This window comes from Scyliorhinus torazame, chromosome 13, assembly GCF_047496885.1.
Source record: "Scyliorhinus torazame isolate Kashiwa2021f chromosome 13, sScyTor2.1, whole genome shotgun sequence".
In the NCBI taxonomy this organism is placed as follows: domain Eukaryota; kingdom Metazoa; phylum Chordata; class Chondrichthyes; order Carcharhiniformes; family Scyliorhinidae; genus Scyliorhinus; species Scyliorhinus torazame.
The window spans coordinates 175,760,907-175,781,998 of NC_092719.1; the positions used below are offsets into that span (position 1 = coordinate 175,760,907).

The window sequence follows — 21,092 nt, forward strand, 5'->3', positions numbered from 1 at the left end:
CAGGGATGCTCCCCACTGCGCCACAAGACCTCATCACAATTTAAAAATATAATGCTACTTAATATAAAAATATAATGCCAGTTAAGCTTTTCTAAACAAAATCATGTGTATGACTTTACTTGACCAGTGTTAATTTAAACGATTATATGAAAAGCTTAGAATTAATTATCAATGTTTAAAGCAAAATACATTGACCTTTGGAACGATTGATCCTTTGCACCAAATGTGTGTGTTTTTACACTAATTTAAACATCTCACTTCTGCTCATTTTCATTTTCTTATCTGGAACTAGTTTCTTTCAATTGCATTTTTGTTGTGTTTGTGTAAAGTAGTTACATTGGAATTTAACTCAATTTTCCTCTCCCTATCCAGAATCTTCCATCTTTAGATGCTGTCTTATAATTATTTATGGTTTAATCTTCTGTTACTGCTACTAGTGTGCATTTTCTGTGACTACGTGAGGCCAGATTAACGAGTTATGAATCAATTAATGAACAATTCAAGCCACTCGTCGGGAATACATTCTTCTGGCCAATAATCTTTCCAATCATGCCTATGGGCAATATTTGCTCAATTATCAAAGGTAAAACACTCATTGACCCATATGCCTATGTCAGGTGATTATCTTTAAAAACGAAACCTTTCTTCACTTTCCACAACCATTCATACATCCCATGGCAGAAGTGTTTGAAACATTGTTGATCGGAAGAGAAAGTAAATCCCTGCTCCAATTCATGTTGACACTGCTGGTACAGGGCTCCACTAAAGTCTGTTACTCTCTGTTATCTTGCTCAGGTGCCCAGTCTACACATTAGGCTTGATTCTCCGGTCCCCCAGCTGCGTGTTTCTCGGCAATGCGCCGTTCTCTGGCAGCGGGATCCTCTATCCCGCCGCTTGTCAATGGAATTTCCAATTGAAGCCACCCCATGCTGCTGGGAAACCCGTGGGCAGTGATGCACTGCCGGCGGGAAAAGTGAATCACAACGGCCGGAAAATTCGGCCACAATGTCTCCATTCTGTTCAACTGAGGTAGGCATCACAATCAATACTGTGTCTGTTCTCACCCAATGTGCACATATTTGTCCATTACAAACAAAGTCATTTTGTGATCAAGAATGCTGGATTATACTTTCCTTGTTAGTCAAGGTGTGCTCAGACCAAATGCAGCCTACAGCAGCCACAACCAAGGTCAAATTAAACATTTAAACTGTATTATTTTGGCATATATGATTCAAAATGATTATATACACTTCCACTGAAGAGCACCTTTATCAACTGGGCCTTTGGGAGGTTTTCCTATATTCCTTCATTGTAACCATTAAGTATATATCCCCAGTATAAGTCTCACCTCATTTTCACTGGTTTCATTTGAATCGATGAAGACTGAAACTAGGGCTTGCCATCAGCACTATCTAATATCCGATCATTACATCTGTGCAATCTGAGTTATATCTGTGAATAAGGCAAATATTCTTACTGCAATAATATTGAAAAAGTCATCATCTCCAAGTGTGTCCAGGATGGAAGAAACGGTTTGTTTAGCTATTGTCATGCGAAGCCCTTTCATACTTCCACTGACATCAACTAAAATGATAACGTCTTTGGGTGAAGTGGCGGCCTGAATGTACCTGCACAAAAAGAAAGGAAATTTTGCATCAGAGGTCTCCAAAAAGGTTTTAAAAAGAAAACAAACAATAGCTGTAAACTATTACCTACCATTTGCGGTTTCTGCAGTCAAATGCAATTACTCCATTTTCATCGGGCTCCCATTTTACACCTATTTTCAAGGAATCAGGTAGTTTAACAAAATGAAGTGAATCAGGAGAAATGCAAAAAAAAACATATTTCGGTCTATATGAAATTTACATTTAAAAGTTTCTCTTTTCATTGTTATAATATCATTTTCTCTGAGCAGAATAAGATAATAATATAACTGCGTAATTATGTAATGTCCATAACAGAAAGTGCTTTCTTGCTGTTGGCTGCTTTCCAAAGAGAAACTGATGTGTTCATTGTGCCTGGTTAACAAGAACCGTTTATTGTACATGTACACTGAAGGTTGGGAGACATCTCGGCCTCCATGGAGGTCCCCTCCATCACAGTTGTCAGTCTTCAGCCAGTTCAAATCATTCCACATGATATCAAGAAACAGCTGAAGCTACTGGATACTGCAAATATTATAGGCCCTGACCACATTCTTGCAATAGCACTGAAGATGTATGCTCCAGAACCTACCACCGCCCGAGCCAAGCTGCGTTTGGACAGCGATAGCACTGGCATCTACCTGCCAATGTGGAAAATTGCCCGGGTATGTCCTGTACACAAGAGGAAGGATAAATCCTTCCTTTTGTGTACAGGACATACCCGGGCAAATTACTGCCCCATCATCACAGTCATCATCAAAGCGATGGAAGGGGGCATCAACAGTGTAATCAAGCAGCACTTGCTTAGCAGTAACTTGTTCACAGATGCTCAGTTTGGGTTAGACAAAGGCCACTCAGCTCCTGACCTTATGGCCTTGGTTCAACCATGGACAAAAGAGCTGAACTCCAGAGGTTAGGTGAGAGTGACTGCCCTTGACATCAAGGCAGTATTTGATCGAGTATGGCATTAATGAGCCCGAACAAAACTGGGGTCAATGGGAATCAGGGCGGAAACTTGCCACTGGTTGGAGTCACACCTAGAACAAGAGATGTTGGTTGTGGTTGTTCAATCATCTCAGTTCCAGGACGTCACTGCAGGAGTATCTCAGGGTAGTGCCCTAGGCCCAGCCATCTTCAGCTGCTTCATCAATGACGTTCCTTCCATCATAAGGTGAGAAGCGGGGATGTTTGCTAATGATTGCACAATGTTTAGCACCATTCGCGACTTCTTAGGCACTGATACAGTCCATATCCAAATGTAGTAAGACCTGGACAATATCCAGGCTTGGGCTGACAAGTGGAAAGTTACATTTGCACCACATTGGTGCTAGGCAATGACCATTTCCAACAAGAGAGAACATCACCTCTTGACATTCAATGACATCACCATCATTGAATCCTGCACTGTCAACATCCTGGGTGTTACCATTGACCAGAAACTGAGTGGGGTATCAGCAATGCGTCTGCAGCACGCTCACAATTTGGTAGTTAGGAGATTCAAACCAGTTTCAGATTTAGCCTCATTAACATTTTTTTCTGCTGGATCTATAACTAAAGTAGGCGGAGGATGCCGATCTGCATATTTAAACAGCCTCAGCCCTGTTTTGGGTTCCAATGCCAGATACTTAAAGACCTGTCTGAAAATCTATTCAGGTAGGCAATTGAATGCAGAGAATTCGCACCAGAAGGGTGATTTTTCAGCTCCCGTTAGCTGTCCATGACAGCAGTGATGTGGACGGAAAACTCGGAGAGAATCGGAAAGCACGATTCTCGGCGGCAAGATACCGTTTTCCAATTATCCACTCCCCTTGCTGGTGACGTAACGAGGTTCATGCCCAGAAAGGCCAGGAGCCTCATTTAAATACATTTTAATATACTTATTGAGTCCCCCTCCACATGATTCCTGAATATTCATACTGTTTACAACAGTTTCGGGAAAACGTGAATCAGTTGAGGGGAGCCCCCGGGGGCACAAAGGTAAGTAAAGCCCCAGGGGGAGAAGGACATGCCCAGGCAGGGTCCTGCCACTGCCCCAACACTAACCCTGGCACAGGCTGGTACTGCCAACCCGGCAGTGCTGACCTGACAGTTCCAAGCTGTGCCACAGGAGGACCCGCTGGGGAGCACCATTGGGAGGGGGGTTTGTGTTACGCGTGTTGGGGAGGAAAAGGCCCTCATACTTGTGGTTAGGTGGGGGGGCGGGAGGTGAAAGAAGCCCCCGATGCTGACAGCAGGGTGGAGAAGCAGTGTTGGGCGGGAAGCGGGGGATGCCCCGTCTCTCATGTCGAAGGCGGGGTGGGAGGAGTCCCTGATGCTGATGTTTTTTGAGGGGGTGGTGGGGGTTGGAGCCAGGAGCCCTGGTGCAGATGGTGGTTGGGGAGAGGTGAGAGCTGCCAGTGCTGAAGATGGTGTGGAAGTGGGGGAGAACCGCCGATGCTGATGGTGATGTATGTGGCGGGGGTGCAGCCCCCGGTGCTAATTTAGTGTGGGGGGGGTCGGTGACAGTGAGACCCCCCGGTGATAGTGGTGGATGTGACAGCGAGAGCCCCCGATGCTGATGGTGGGGGCTGTGGGTGGCGGGGAGAGCCCACGATGCTGATGGTGTTGGGCAGGGGAGAGGGGGGAAGAGCCCCTGATGCTGATGGTAGGGGGTGGAGGGGAGTACTCCCGATGCTGATGGTGGTGTATGTGGCGGGGATGACAGTGGGATCCCCCAATGCTGATGGTGGCCGGCAGTTGTAAATTCCCTCTTACCCGCTGCTTAAGATGTTTCCACACATATCCAGAACCTTCCTGAACACCTGGATGGCAAATCAAGGCTTGACCCTAATGGCAAAAGTTGCATTTCTGCATATCTGAAATGCCCCATTGACCTTCATCCTCAAACTGCAAACAGCTGTAATTTATCTCAAAGCAACACAGTTAAACTGTCTGCTCCTTAAACTGGAACATACGACAGCAACAGTACAGAGAGAATCAAGAAGCTCACCAATCTGCCTTTGTCCAGCAGCAATGAAGCACAGAATTTGTGGAGATAATTTGAACCCGTTCACTTCCATTGTTGGTAAAATTGTGCAGGGTGTAAAATGGACAAGTAATTTGGCCCCGTTAGTTTCCGTTAGTCACGTAAAACGGATACACCAAAAAACAGCAATATAATTTTAAGCACAAGTATCCAACTGAAGGGAACAAGCCTCTCTTGAGTGCCAATTTTATCTGAACAGTCAGCCTATGGAGTCCTATTGACACACTCAATTTGCATTACGATGACTTCAACGGGCCTATCTGTATTATATTCAATCCATTAGTTCTGTCCATTTCTTGGCTGGTTAGTTTTCCATGTAAAGAAAGTTTGGCATTTCTTGATGCGATGTGATATGCAGTCAACATGTGTGTGCATCAAAGACACCTGAAAACCTTGAAAGGTTCTCTGTACTAAAACCAAAGTGAATTGTTAATCTAAACTGCCAAAGTGTTCTTCTTAAGCAAGCATAAGAACAAAGGCCAATCAAGCATCAATAAGGAAATTCAAAGTCAAGTGTAGTGTCAGGTGAGACAGAGAATTAAGCCACAAGCAAAGATAAATATTACAGAAGCGAATGGTGCTTTAACTCATGGCTGATGAATAGTCAAGTTGAAAAGGTGCTGGGATGATACTGTATCATGTCGGGATGAGCAGATACAGCAGAAATTAGATGAATAAGGGCATTGCACAGAGTGGATGAAGCAGAGATTATTCTCACATCGTTCAACCTGACAAAGCGATAGAAGTGACAAGCATAACAGAGTGATGGGAACATTTGATGTGAATTTCACTATCATTAAATTGTCACTGCTCAAAGTGGTGATCCATCCTTAACTCCCCAAACTGAAGCAGTGGTAGATGCAACCAAACACAGGGACAAAATGATGTAATATCAGCAACAAGTAGATGTTGACCACGGCCATACAGCTTGAATAACTGTCCAATATGCCAAATGTCCCAATTGGGTGAAAGATGGATATTTCACTGTTGTAATTGGTTTCACCAAAAGACACAATATCAAGATAAAATGGTTTATCTTATGGCTAAGAGGAAATTGTCCTGAAAATCAGTAGACCTGATTGGGGACTTTAGACGCAAGTATGGCAGGAGCGTAGAAAAGTCTGTAAATTAGTCCAGAAGCCAATTTTTGTGAATCCCGGCGAATTGTATGGCACCTGGTTTGGGGCCGAACCTTTGTCTATTTCAAACAGAGGGAACATGACTCACAAGCTGGGAATTATCTCCCCCTAGCCTGGGATCACCTGGATGATTGGTAAAGTGGGTTAAATGAGCTACAAAAGACTTCCAGCTGATGTAAAAAAAGGCCCCATCTAGGTTTCTAGCCCCAGGTTTCAGTTTAGACTTTGAAGGCAGAAGGGGGACCAGTTAAAGAATTGGCTTTCTCTCTACAGGAGAGATATAACCACAGATTGCTAGGCATGTAATGGGACATATTTCAGCAGTGGTACTTCACCAAAACACAATGGTCTATCAGGGTCTCCAGCAGAGACTTATAGCAGATGGAAGCTTAACAGTTAGGCAAAGATTTGTGGCCCATGAGTATTTAGATCCAATATTTCAAAATGAACTATTTAATATTGGAAATAAGAGAAATGGAAGAGAGGGATAATTGAGATGAAGACATAATGATTGGCAACTTTAAGCTCATGACCTCAGTGGACAAGCCAAAGCTATAGCATTAAAACACAACAGAATAGAACCAAAGATGAAAGTATTTGAAACAAATTATCTTGTAAACTGATGCCTTTCATAAAGGCTGGACAAACAAAATCTACTCACTGTCTGAGTAGAAGTGTATGTTTGAAACTGCAAGTGGTGAACCTTTTCAATAAACTTATTCTTGGTAAGAAAGGTTGTATGAAAGTAATGACAACTGTATGGGAGTGATAAATTCCAATCGGAGCTTTCACATACATCCTTCCAAAAGACTTAACAAGGCAATGAAAAGAGAACACAATGCTTCAGCAGAGATTGAAGATATTGCAAATAAACTTGCCGATTTGCAAGTTTCCTCTGTCTTTGGTGCAAAGTCAGGAAGTAGCTCTTGATGAGAAAAGCAGGAGGTTGAGAATGTTTAATATTCTGTTTGGATGATTGAGACTCGCCATTTTGAATGTCATCAGCACTGAAGGTATTGCAGGAAATAGTCCATGAAGACTGAGATGCGGTTAAGGTGCTATTCAATGATGTGATGTCTGGAACTACACACAGTGACACAGAGGACAAAAAATACCCTCAAAGCACGATTAAATATGTGGTAGGAAACCTTATTGAAGATCAATAAGAATAAACACAAGTTTGTTTCAGCAGTATTGCATTTGGTACAGTCTTAAACCAGATTCTTAAAAGGTTGAAAAATGCTTGACAAGATCGAATGAGATCTTGCAAGGCGTCGTGGTTTAGATCTTGCCCTCAATGGGCGTGATTGAGATTTGCATTTTCAAGTGAGTAGTTCGTCTCACTGGAATATGTCTGCTCTGGAGTTACCCCAGGTACGGGATCGAATGGCCCTGCCTTGGAGACCTGCCGTGACGCCGTTTACCACTGGTTTCCACAAATGTGGACCAGGTGTTTTGCCACTTGAGGTGTATTCCAGGCGATCGGAGGCCCCCAGGCGGTCAGGCTCTGGGTAGGACCTGACACCCTCGACACCAGCTGGGCATCTTGGCACTGCCAGCCTGGGGTGGTACTGCCAGGGTGCCCAGGTGGCACTGCCAGGCTGGCATAGGCACTGTCTGGGTGTCAGGCTAGTAGGTGTCAGGCAAGGTGCCACGATGCCCATGCCGGAGATCAGGCCTCGGAATGCTTGCCCTTATGAGGTAGGGCACAGGGCAAATCAAGGACCCCCAGGTTGGTAAATTGAGGCATTTGGAGGTCCGGGGAGCTTGGGTGGCATTTAAAAATGGCAACCCGATCTTTTCCTGCACTGGTGAGTTGAGCACCTACAACAGGGCTCTGTTGTTTTTTCATTAAATCATATCCTATAGTTTTCTCGAGTTATCCAACTCTCAGAGGCACCTGGCACCAGTACGTCCACCACCCACACCCCAACCCCTTTCCAAGCCCCCACAACAACAAAAAAATATTTTATTGTCACAAGTATGCTTACATTAACGCTGCAATGAAGTTACTGTGAAAAGCCCCCAGTCGCCACATTCCGGCGCCTGTTTGGGTACACAGAGAGAATTCCGAATTCTCAGCTGGTACGGGAATTGAACCCAAACTGCTGGCCTTGTTCTGCATCACAAACCAGCTGTCTAGCCCACTGAGCTAATACTTTACCAACCCTGCAGTCAAACTAGTAAGGATCACTCTAGATAGGCTTGAATCCTTGTGAATGGTGCTCTGCTTCTGATCATTACATAGTGCAAGTTGTGGTGCAAATTCAGCATCAGGTAGCATTTAAGTGATTCAGTAGTGGGACGTTACATTGCCAAAGAAGGTATGAATTAGTGCTATTTCGTGAATAGAAAAGACCGTGAATTGTGGTCCATGGCTTTTTGCACATCTGAGGGAATATTAGAACATGACATCCATCGATCCCTGAGGAAGATCTTCTTGGAATGTGTGATTTGGCTGGCCTATAGACCTCACCTCACTATAATTGAGGGAGTCAGTGTGCATTGAAGGTGCTGAAATACACATTATTGGTCCTAAGTTAACAAAGGCAAAGTTAGTGGCCTGGAGACATTCCTGCCAGTTTGGAAAAGTCATGAATCTTTCATTTAAGCTAAATCCAAACAATAAAGTTAAATGAAAATCTAAATTTTATTCCACTTAGTGTTCTGTAGACATTGTGTGATTGAATAATTTGTTTCATACCTGGGTATTGTCTGAAGAATCCATTGGCACTTCCAAAGTATTGCCATAAAAGGGAAGGATCACGTTCAAAATTGTCAACAAAAATTTTGTTTAATGCTTCAGACCAGGAAACTCCATTTACTATGGCAGGGTCTGTAAGATAAGAAAGAAAAATTGCCATTGTCTTGTGTGCAAAATAGCATTTCCCACAAAATTCACATCTTTACAAGAAAGTTTCCAATTTCATTTTAACTTGAGGGGAGGACAGCGAATGAAGGTACTGGCAGGTGGGAGTAGGTAAATGTAGGGGGAGTCACTCTGGCAGGTCAAAAGCACCACCAGAACAGGATTGTGTATAGACCTGCCTTTCTATATCAGTCAGGTTATGATGCATGATATGGAGTAAGCTACAATAGAGGGTACAAAAACTTCACGAATTGGCCAAAATAACACAGGCAAGACTAAAATAAAATAGGATTTTAAATATCTTCAAAGCTTAGTGTTATGGGCCAGGGTTTAGAGAACCCCAAAGTGTATCATGGAGTTCACCTGACCCACAACTTTTAATAGATTGTGGTATGGGGAGCACACGGCCCACTCTACAGGTGTGGTACAGCAGAAATGGAAAGTATTTTTTAAAGCAAAACAATGTTTATTCTATGAACTCAAGTTAAGCTTTTTAAAACATACAGTGAACATCTTAGCAACCATTAATTCAAATACAACCCCCAAAGAATACAACACTAAGTAATGCTTAATAACTTCCTAAACAACATCCAGAAGACAAAAGAAACACCTTTTAACAGAAGCACATTAGGTTTACATTCACTACTGAGAACATTTATAATTCTGAATTCATCAAATGATCAAGAGATAGTCTTTTGATGGCAGAGAGAACAGCAGTACACCTGCTTGGTCTGGCTTCAGCTCCAACACTGAAAACAAAACTAAAACACACCCTGCAGCAAACAGCCTAAAATGAAAGTAAAAAGCTGACAGACAGCCCAGCTCCACCCACACTCTGACATCACTGATAAACACCCATTTCTTAAAAGTACATTTCTTAAGCACACATTTCTTAAAGGTACTCTCACATAACACCTCTCCCCAAGAAAAAAACCCCCATCAAATTCAAGATGGTTTCATTTTTCAGCTTTTCACGATCCGTTAAGAAATGCACACAGTAAATATGCTTTTTTGTTTCAAAAAACAACACACGCAAACAGGTATACTAATATATTCCATTTTTTCCGCCTTCTTCTTCCAACTGAAATCTTTCTCGATTGACAGTCTCATTGAACAAGAAGGTCACTGCACGATCCATCCATTTCTCTCTGCCTCGGCATGTCTCTTTAAAATCAGATACTTTAGTTCAATCTGATCACAGAGTCCCTTGTAATTCTCCAACACAGGAGCATTGGTTATCACAGTTTCAGGCTGTCAAATGCCTGTTGAAAGTCTGCTGTCCACTGAAATTTTTGGCGTTTCTTCAGCAAGTCCATCAGTGGAGCAATCACGCTGCAAAACATTTGCACATATGTTCGATCAAATCCATTCATGCCAAGAACTTGCATTATTTCCCTTTGTCTTGAGGGTATCGGAAACTCCTCAATAACTGTTGGTTTCACATCTCGTGTGACCATTCGACCCTGTCCGATTGTATGGCCAAGGAAAGTAACTTGGGCTTTTCCAAATTCACTTTTGGTTAGGTTTATCACCAAACCCGCCTCCTGAAGTCGATCGAATAACTCCATCAGATGTCTTAAATATTCTGTCCATGTCTGGCTGAAAATTACCAGATCGGAGGAAAGAGCCGGGACATTGAAAACAGCGTGAGAGGCGGGAGATTTAAAAAGCGTGGGAGATCTAAAAAGCGAAGGAGCTGCGAGTCGGAGCGGAGATTTATAAATATCGCGGCCTAGTTGCGGGAGCCGTTCGGAGGAGGAGGAGCAGTCTCTGTCAGGGAGAGAACCTGAGAACATCTAAGACACTCAGAAGGTAAGTAAGTGATTTTTACTCATTTTTACTTTTATACCTTTTTCAAATTGTGTGTGTCGGGGGGAAACTGAAGTGACATCACAGAAAAGCTGTGACCTGAGTGGCTGGTTGGGAATCTACACTAAATTAAAAAAATTAAGCATTGATAACTAATTAAACATAATTACTTAATTATAATTTAGAGGGGTATCTAAGCCAGAGATTTGAGAGTACTATATTTAGCTTTCGCATTTATATTAGAAATCTAGTGCTAGGAAACAGATAGTTAACAGTAACTTAAAAATTTAAAAAAATATATATAAATTTTAAAAAAAAACTTTTAATTTTAATTAATTGACGCAATGTCAGTTAGAGGGGTGCAGTGCTCTGACTGTAAGATGTGGCAGGTCCGGGAGGCTTCCAGCATCCCAGATGGCTTCATCTGCAGAAAGTGCACCCAACTGGAGCTCCTCACAGACCGCATGGTTCGGTTGGAGCAGCAATTGGATGCACTTAGGAGCATGCAGGTGGCGGAAAGCATCATAGATCGCAGTTATATAAATGTAGCCACATCCAAGGTGCAGGCAGAGAAATGGGTGACCACCAGAAAGGGCAGGCAGTCAGTGCAGGAATCCCCTGTGGTTGTCCCCCTCTCGAACAGGTATACCCCTTTGGATACTGTCGGGGGGGATAGCCTATCAGGGGAAAACAGCAGCAGCCAGAGCAGTGGCACCACGGCTGGCTCTGATGTTCAGAAGGGAGGATCAAAGCGCAGAAGAGCAATAGTAATAGGGGACTGTATAGTCAGGGGCACAGATAGGCGCTTCTGTGGATGTGAAAGAGACTCCAGGATGGTATGTTGCTTCCCTGGTGCCAGGGTCCAGGATGTCTCCGAACGGGTAGAGGGCATCCTGAAGGGGGAGGGCAAACAGGCAGAGGTCGTTGTACATATTGGTACTAACGACACATGCAGGAAGGGGCATGAGGTCCTGCAGCAGGAGTTCTGGGAGCTAGGCAGAAAGTTAAAAGACAGGACCTCTCGGGTTGTAATCTCGGGATTACTCCCTGTGCCACGTGTCAGTGAGGCTAGAAATGGGAAGATAGAGCAGCTAAACACGTGGCTAAACAGCTGGTGTAGGAGGGAGGGTTTCCGTTATCTGGACCACTGGGAGCTCTTCCGGGGCAGGTGTGACCTATATAAGAAGGACGGGTAACATCTAAACTGGAGAGGCATAAATATCCTGGCCGCGAGGTTTGCTAGTGTCACACGGGAGGGTTTAAACTAGTATGGCAGGGGGGTGGGCACGGGAGCAATAGGTCAGAAGGTGAGAGCATTGAGGGAGAACTAGGGAATAGGGACAGTGGGGCTCTGAGGCAGAGCAGACAGGGAGAAGTTGCTGAAAACAGCGGGTCTCGTGGCCTGAAGTGCATATGTTTTAATGCAAGAAGTATTACGGGTAAGGCAGATGAACTTAGAGCTTGGATTAGTACTTGGAACTATGATGTTGTTGCCATTACAGAGGCCTGGTTGAGGGAAGGGCAGGATTGGCAGCTAAATGTTCCAGGATTTAGATGTTTCAGGCAGGATAGAGGGGGATGTAAAAGGGGCGGCGGAGTTGCGCTACTGGTTAGGGAGAATATCACAGCTGTACTGCGGGAGGACACCTCAGAGTGCAGTGAGGCTATATGGGTAGAGATCAGGAATACGAAGGGTGCAGTCACAATGTTGGGGGTTTACTATAGGCCTCCCAACAGCCAGCGGGAGATAGAGGAGCAGATAGGTAGACAGATTTTGGAAAAGAGTAAAAACAATAGGGTTGTGGTGATGGGAGACTTCAACTTCCCCAATATTGACTGGGACTCACTTAGGGCCAGGGGCTTAGACGGGGCGGAGTTTGTAAGGAGCATCCAGGAGGGCTTCTTAAAACAATATGTAGACAGTCCAACTAGGGAAGGGGCGGTACTGGACCTGGTATTGGGGAATGAGCCCGGCCAGGTGGTAGATGTTTCAGTAGGGGAGCATTTCGGGAACAGTGACCACAATTCAGTAAGTTTTAAAGTGCTGGTGGACAAGGATAAGAGTGGTCCTAGGATGAATGTGCTAAATTGGGGGAAGGCTAATTATAACAATATTAGGCGGGAACTGAAGAACATAGATTGGGGGCGGATGTTTGAGGGCAAATCAACATCTGACATGTGGGAGGCTTTCAAGTGTCAGTTGAAAGGAATTCAAGACCGGCGTGTTCCTGTGAGGAAGAAGGATAAATACGGCAATTTTTGGGAACCTTGGATAACGAGAGATATTGTAGGCCTCGTCAAAAAGAAAAAGGAGGCATTTGTCAGGGCTAAAGGGCTGGGAACAGACGAAGCCTGTGTGGAATATAAGGAAAGTAGGAAGGAACTTAAGCAAGGAGTCAGGAGGGCTAGAAGGGGTCACGAAAAGTCATTGGCAAATAGGGTTAAGGAAAATCCCAAGGCTTTTTACACGTACATAAAAAGCAAGAGGGTAGCCAGGGAAAGGGTTGGCCCACTGAAGGATAGGCAAGGGAATCTATGTGTGGAGCCAGAGGAAATGGGCGAGGTACTAAATGAATACTTTGCATCAGTATTCACCAAAGAGAAGGAATTGGTAGATGTTGAGTCTGGAGAAGGGTGTGTAGATAGCCTGGGTCACATTGAGATCCAAAAAGACGAGGTGTTGGGTGTCTTAAAAAATATTAAGGTAGATAAGTCCCCAGGGCCTGATGGGATCTACCCCAGAATACTGAAGGAGGCTGGAGAGGAAATTGCTGAGGCCTTGACAGAAATCTTAGGATCCTCACTGTCTTCAGGTGATGTCCCGGAGGACTGGAGAATAGCCAATGTTGTTCCTCTGTTTAAGAAGGGTAGCAAGGATAATCCAGGGAACTACAGGCCGGTGAGCCTTACTTCAGTGGTAGGGAAATTACTGGAGAGAATTCTTCGAGACAGGATCTACTCCCATTTGGAAGCAAATGGACGTATTAGTGAGAGGCAGCATGGTTTTGTGAAGGGGAGGTCGTGTCTCACTAATTTGAAAGAGTTTTTCAAGGAGGTCACTAAGATGATTGATGCAGGTAGGGCAGTGGATGTTGTCTATATGGACATCAGTAAGGCCTTTGACAAGGTCCCTCATGGTAGACTAGTACAAAAGGTGAAGTCACACGGGATCAGGGGGGAGCTGGCAAGGTGGATACAGAACTGGCTAGGTCTGAGAAGGCAGAGAGTAGATGCTTTTCTAATTGGAGGGCTGTGACCAGTGGTGTTCCACAGGGATCAGTGCTGGGACCTTTGCTGTTTGTAGTACATATAAATGATTTGGAGGAAAATGTAACTGGTCTGATTAGTAAGTTTGCAGACGACACATGGTGGAATTGCGGATAGCGATGAGGACTGTCAGAGGATGCAGCAGGATTTAGATTGTTTGGAGACTTGGGCGGAGAGATGGCAGATGGAATTTAATCCGGACAAATGTGAGGTAATGCATTTTGGAAGGTCTAATGCAGGTAGGGAATATACAGTGAATGGTAGAACCCTCAAGAGTATTGAACGTCAAAGAGAACTAGGAGTACAGGTCCACAGGTCACTGAAAGGGGCAACACAGGTGGAGAAGGTAGTCAAGAAGGCATACGGCATGCTTGCCTTCATGGCCGGGGCATTGAGAATAAGAATTGGCAAGTCATGTTGCAGCTGTTTAGAACCTTAGTTAGGCCACACTTGGAGTATAGTGTTCAATTCTGGTCGCCACACTACCAGAAGGATGTGGAGGCTTTAGAGAGGGTGCAGAAGAGATTTACCAGAATGTTGCCTGGTATGGAGGGCATTAGCTATGAGGAGCGGTTGAATGAACTCGGTTTGTTCTCACTGGAACGAAGGAGGTTGAGGGGCGACCTGATAGAGGTCTACAAAATTATGAGGGGCATAGACAGAGTGGATAGTCAGAGGCTTTTCCCCAGGATAGAGGGGTCAATTACTAGGAGGCATAGGTTTAAGGTGAGTGGGGCAAGGTTTAGAGTAGATGTACGAGGCAAGTTTTTTACGCAGAGGGTAGTGGGTGCCTGGAACTCGCTACCGGAGGAGGTGGTGGAAGCAGGGACGATAGTGACATTTAAGGGGCATCTTTACAAATACATGAATAGGATGGGAATAGAGGGATACGGACCCAGGAAGTGTAGAAGATTGTAGTTTAGTCGGGCAGCATGGTCGGCACGGGCTTGGAGGGCCGAAGGGCCTGTTCCTGTGCTGTACATTTCTTTGTTCTTTGTTCTTTGTCGATGTATACCGTACAATTGGGTAATCCTGAAACAACTTTGTTAGTTAACCGTTGAAATGTGGCTGGTGCGTTTTTCATGCCAAATGGCATAATTTTGAATTGGTATAAAAACTGATTGTCCCACTTTCTCAATGCAATCCTCCAAACGTGGGATAGGATAAGAGTCCGTTCTTGTAACTGCATTAACCTTTCTATCGTCCACACACAACCGTTGGGTACCGTCTGGTTTAGGCCCCATCACTATGGGTGAGCTCCATTGGCTGCAACCCACTCAATTATGCCATTTTTAAGCATACTCTCAATCTCTTTGTTAACCTGTGCCAATTTTAAAGGGCTAAGTCTGTATGGATGTTGTTTGATTGGAACAGCATTTCCCAGCCATTTTAGTACTTCCCAATTTATCTCCACAAACTTGCCCATGTGATATCAATAACTCGTGCAAGTCAGTCCGTTTTTCCTCTGGAAGCTAACTCAACAATTTATCCCAATTTTTAAGAACATCCTCATTTTCCAATTTAATTTGAGGTATGCCAAATTCACAGTCATCTGGATTTGATTTGTCACTTTGAGTTAGAATCATTAAAACCTCCTTTTTCTCTCCTTCCCTTTCAAAGTAGCTTTTAAGCATATTCACATGACACACTTGGTGAGTTTTCCTTCTATCTGGTGTTTTTACCACATAATTCACCTCACTTAATTCACCTCACAGCCCAGCTTCACCCACACTCTGACATCACCGATAAACACCCATTTCTTAAAGGTACATTTCTTAAGCACCCATTTCTTAAAGGTACTCTCACATGACAATAGGTAGCTGTACAAATTTATGTAATGATGGCCAGGATCTTCTGTTCTGGAATCTAGGTTTGGTGGCAGGCACAGAAGGGAGAGTAAATCCCACTGCTAAACAGATAGCTGACCACACGCGATCTTGCACTGTTCAGCTCATTACATATATAGGAGCTCATCTAATCTCACGTCAGGCAGGAGCTTGCCATCATGGGCATCGAAGGACCAGGGCCATATTTAGAGGGAACCCAAACAGCCATTCACTCACTACAACCCAGGATCTCCAGATTCTGCCAAGACCAGGATGTCGCAGACCAGACAATATTTGGCCCCTTGGTTCAGTGAACCAGGAACATGATTTTCCCTGATCAATCTGCATGGAGTAGTGCTCTCAGTGGGCCAAAAGGTGTTTTCATGCTGCTTCTTTCTGTGGATCCATATACCTGGTTGTGGTATTATAGGTATTACGGTACCTGATAGGCTAAAGCACCATTGGTGGAAACTGTATGCATGCTATTGGTTAGAGTGTATGATAGCTCCGCCCTGATAGGCGGGGTATAAGAACCCGTGCCACACCAGCAACCCTCATTCTGTACCTGAGCTGCTGGGGGAAACATCTAGCTTATTAAAGCCTTCAGTTGGACTACAACCTCGCTTTAGTGGTCATTGATTATGCATCACTGGTTCTGCCAGAAAGAACTCTCTCCAAGGTCTGCCCCCATTGGGAGCAGACGTGAGGACAACAAGAGTGCAGCCCTGCTAAAGGAAGATTTGATGTTACTTCCGAGTTGCCATGCATACGAACTTTGTGAGGGAATGGGTAAAATCTCAAATCTACTGACTGGTGCCCGAGTTCGCAGGAGGGCAGAGTGCTTTGCAGGTTCTAATGTGTACATTTAGCATCAGAGCTCTGTACATTTGCTCAGTTTGAAGTATGCCAAGGGTCAAACCACCAGCAGCACAGATGCTAAGTAGTGCAATTTAATTTAGTTATCATAAATCAAGGTACATAGAGCAAAGTAAAATGACTGTAACCAAAACAAAAACTGGGGCGTACCAGCCAGCAGAGGATAGAAAATCCAATGATAAGGAACAGAGCCTCTGGGACCGAGCCATTGCCCGAGCAACGTCAGGGCCAGGCCGGTTGGCCGAGGGCTACTACAGCCAGGCAAGATGTCTCCCCTGTACCTCTGGAGGCGGACTCACAGAGGTGCTGCACCTGTGGTCAGAGGAATCGCAGGGACCAGGAAAGCCAAATTAGCCAGCAAGCACGCCGTCCTGGTCGGGGGGGGGACACCTCGCTTGAACCAGGGCTTTCACTCTGGTGGAGCCCGATGAGGAGTGCATGCAGTTAAACTGCATCACCGCCCCATGGGCTGCCCCCATCAAAGTCACCATCCAGATTAATGGTCACCCACTCGTAATGGAACTTGAAACTGGAGTTGCGGTTTCAGTAATAGGACAGCAGAGGATTAGGGCAGAAATCCAACACCTAGATCTGAGGGACACTGAGGCATGTTTGCAGCATACACGGGAGAACCGTTGGCCATTGCGGGCACAATGATAATTCCAGTTGCCTACCGACAGCAGTCCAACCGAATGCCTTTGATAGTGGTACGGAGGCCTGGACCCAGGCTTTTGGGCCATGGCTGGCTGCAGAGCCTCCACCTGCACTGGCAGCAGATTTTCAGGATGAGCACAAGGTGATTATACGAGGTCCGAGGGAAATACCCAGAAGTCTTCCAGGATGGCCTGGGAAAAATATAGAGTGCCGTGGCCAAACTTTATATAGATACTGAAGTCCAACTAAGGTATTTTGGGGCCTTGTTGACGAAGATAGATGATGAGCTCAACCGGTTGGAAAGTTGGGAATCATTTCGGCCTGTACAATTCACAGAGTGGGCAGCGCCTGAAGCTGGATAAAACCATCCACTCATGTGGAGATTACAAGCTTTTTAAAAAATATTTTTTAAACTTTACATTTTACACCAAAAAACCCAAAAAGTACAAAACATCCAAACAACAAAAATAAACTAAATAAAACAAAAACAATGATCTTGTAACCCAAACCCCAGCCCCTCCATTGCTCCCCTCCACCCCCCAACAGTAACAGTGACCAATTTCTTGAAATATAATATAACCTCAGGTAGAACCCTTCAAATGACCCCCTCATGGAATATTTGACCTTCTCGAGGTGCAAAATCCCCATTTAGTCACCGAGCCAAGCCGAGGCAGTAGGTGGCGTCACCGGCCTACAACTCATCAAGATTTACATCCGAGCAACCAGCGAGGGGAAGGCCAGGACATCTGCCCCCGACCCATCCAGAGCTCCAGCAGGTTCAATACCCCAAATACAAGTAAGTAAAGAAAAGTTGCCATAGTCCCAGATGACCATAGGCTGCTTTCCCCTTTGAGGGGAGAGCTGACTGGTGGTGATTTTTAAAAAAAGTATTTTTATTAAGTTTGTGAAGAATTTTTCATAATAAAACAGTAGTAACAATAATAACAAACTAGAGTGAACATGAACATAGTGCAAAAAGAAAATATACAATAACAATTAAATAGACATTACCCCACGCGACTCAGTCTTCCCACACCATCCCAATGAAGCACTCACCCCCCCCCCCCCCCACCCCCCCCCCCCCCACCCCCCACTCTACGGATTGCTGCTGCTGACATTTTAATTTTCCCCGAGAAAGTCGACGGACGGCTGCCACCTCCGAGAGAACCCTAGCGTAGACCCTCTTAAGGCAAATTTTATTTTCTCGAGACTGAGAAACCCAGCATGTCGTTAACCCAAGTCTCTACACTCGGGGGCTTCGAGTCCCTCCACATTAATAAAATCCATCTCCGGGCTACCAGGGAGGCAAAGGCCAAGACATCGGCCTCTTTCGCCCCCTGAACTCCCGGGTCTTCTGACTCTCCAAGGATTGCTATCTCTGGACTCGGCACCACCCGTGTGTTAAGCGCCTTGGACATTGCCCTCGCGAACCCTTGCCAGAATCTCCACCGGGATTTCCTCCGCCTCCTGTAGTTCCTGGTAGATATCCGACACCTTCCCCTCCCCCACCCAGGTGCCGTAGACCACCGTCCTGTATTCTCAGTGGCGGCAGCGTCGGAAAGGCCACTACCTGTTTTTTCAGGAAGGCTCATACCTGCAGATATTTAATGGCGTTTCCTGGCAGCAGATTAAATTTGTCTTCTGGCGCCTTCAAACTGGGAAAGCTTCCGTCTATGAACAGATCTACCATCCTTCTGATGCATGCCCTCTACCAGTTCTGGAACCCACCATCCATCCTACCCGGGACAAACCTGTGGTTGTTACATATCGGGGTCCAGACCGGTGTTCCATCCACCTTCTTGTACTTCCTCCACTGTCCTCAGATCCACAGTGTCGCCACCACCACCGGACGTGTGGAGTAACGGGTCGGCGAGAACGGCAATGGAGCCGTTATCAAAGCTCCTAGACTAATATCTTTACATGACGCCTGTGACGAATGGTTACTGCACCTTTAATGTAATGGTCCCTTTAAGACCAGGTTTGGAACCCTGGGGGACTCCGCCTCTGGCTCCACCCCCCAGGGAGCCATATATAAGGTAATGTCCAGTGGGCAGTGAGCACACTTCTCGGTAGCTGACTGGTTCTCTGCTAATTAAAGCCTTTGTATTACCAATCATTTCTCTCGAGTTGTAATTGAGGGTATCACAATTTAATTAGCAGAGAACCAGTCAGCGACCGAGAAGTGTGCTCACTCACCTCTGCGTCCCCCTGCTGCTCGGTCTGGACTTTCAGTGTAGCCACCAAAGCCTGACACTGAAGTTCGGCGGAACCCTGCCCCCACTCACGGTATGTAGCCTGGCAACACTTAAAGTTGCACCACCCCCCCCCTTCACGAATCTCACCCCCGACTGTAAGCCCGTCGCCACCAGGAGTCGGCGGTACAGTGCCCAAGATATGACTTTTATAAAGTCAGAGGTTCAGCAGTTGCTGAAAGAAGGGGTCATAGAGGCTAACAACAGCCCCTGGAGAGCACAGGTTTTGGTAGTCCGGTCTGGGGAAAAGAAATAGATGGTGGTGGACTATAGTCAGACCATAAACCGTTTTACGCAGCTCGATGCGTACCCCCTTCCCCGCATAGCAGAAATGGTTAACCAGGTCGGCCAGTACCGGGTATTCTCCACGGTTGACCTAAAATCCACCTATCATCAGTTCCCTATCCGCCCGGAGGACCGCCCCTACACGGCCTTCGAAGCAGCCGGTCGGCTTTTTCACTTCCTCAGGGTCCCTTTTGGCGTCACAAATGGGGTCTCCGTTTTTCAAAGGGCGATGGACCAAATGGTGGACCAGTATGGCATACGGGCTACTTACCCGTACTTGGACAATGTCACCATCTGCGGCCATGACCAGCAGAACCACGACGCAAACTTAAAAAAGTTCCTCCAGACCGCCCGGCCCTCAATCTGACCTACAACAAAGAGAAAGGCGTTTTCCACACAACCCGACTAGCCATCCTCGGCTACATCGTGGAAAACGGGGTCTTAGGCCCAGACCCCGACCGCATGCGCCCTGTTAAGGAATTTCCCCTTCCCCGTAGCCTCAAGGCACTCAAACGGTGCTTGGGGCTCTTTTCCTATTACGTCCAGTGGGTCCCCAGATATGCAGACAAAGCTCGACCACTCATTAAGACCACGGTTTTTCCCCTGACGGCTGAGGCCCGGTCGGCCTTCAGTCGTATCAAGGCCGATATCATCAAGGCCGCCATGCAAGCAGTGGACGAAACCATCCCCTTTCAGGTAGAAAGCGATGCATCAGACGTCGCCCAGGCTGCTACCCTCAACCAGACAGGCAGGCCAGTATCATTTTTCTCCCGAACCCTCACCGCCTCGGAAGTTCGGCATTCTGCAGTCGAGAAGGAGCCATAAGCCATTGTGGAGGCCGTGCGGCACTGGAGGCACTACCTAGCCGGTAGGAGGTTTGCCCTCGTCACCGACCAACGGTCGGTAGCCTTCATGTTTGATAACGCACAACGGGGCAAAACAAAAAATGATAAAATTTTGAGGTGGAGGTTCGAACTCTCCACCTACGCGTACGATATTACATATTGTCCGGGGAAGCTCAACGAGTCCCCAGATGCTATGTCCCGCGGCACGTGCGCCAACGTGCAGAAAGACCATCTGCGGGCCATCCACGATGACCTCTGTAACCCGGGGTCACCCAGCTTGCTCATTTCATCAAGTCCCGCCATCTACCTTACTCCACCGAGGAGGTCAAGGCCATGACCAAGGCTTGCCAGATATGTACAGAGTGCAAACCGCACTTCTATCGACCAGACAAGGCTCACCTGGTGAGAGCCTCTGGGTCTTTTGAGGGACTAAGCATGGACTTCAAAGGGCCCCTCCCGTCCACCAACCCCAACATCTACTTCCTCACTGTCATCGACGAATTCTCCCGCTTCCCATTCGCTGTCCCCTGCCCCGATATGACCTCGGCCACCGTATTCAAGGCACTGCACAGCATCTTCACCCTGTTTGGTTTCCCCGCTTA

General features: G+C 45.9%; 1 protein-coding gene across 1 annotated transcript in view; it reads right to left on the minus strand.

Annotated features, from left to right (window-relative positions):
• cacna2d3a (calcium channel, voltage-dependent, alpha 2/delta subunit 3a) overlaps positions 1–21,092 on the minus strand; it is a 1,400,547-nt gene that overhangs the window by 808,033 nt on the left and 571,422 nt on the right. The window contains exons 6-8 of the mRNA XM_072472475.1: positions 8,512–8,643; positions 1,717–1,777; positions 1,478–1,628 (exon numbers count right to left, since the gene is read on the minus strand). Of these exons, the coding sequence (XP_072328576.1) occupies positions 1,478–1,628; positions 1,717–1,777; positions 8,512–8,643 (344 nt within the window). The remainder of the gene's footprint in view (positions 1–1,477; positions 1,629–1,716; positions 1,778–8,511; positions 8,644–21,092) is intronic.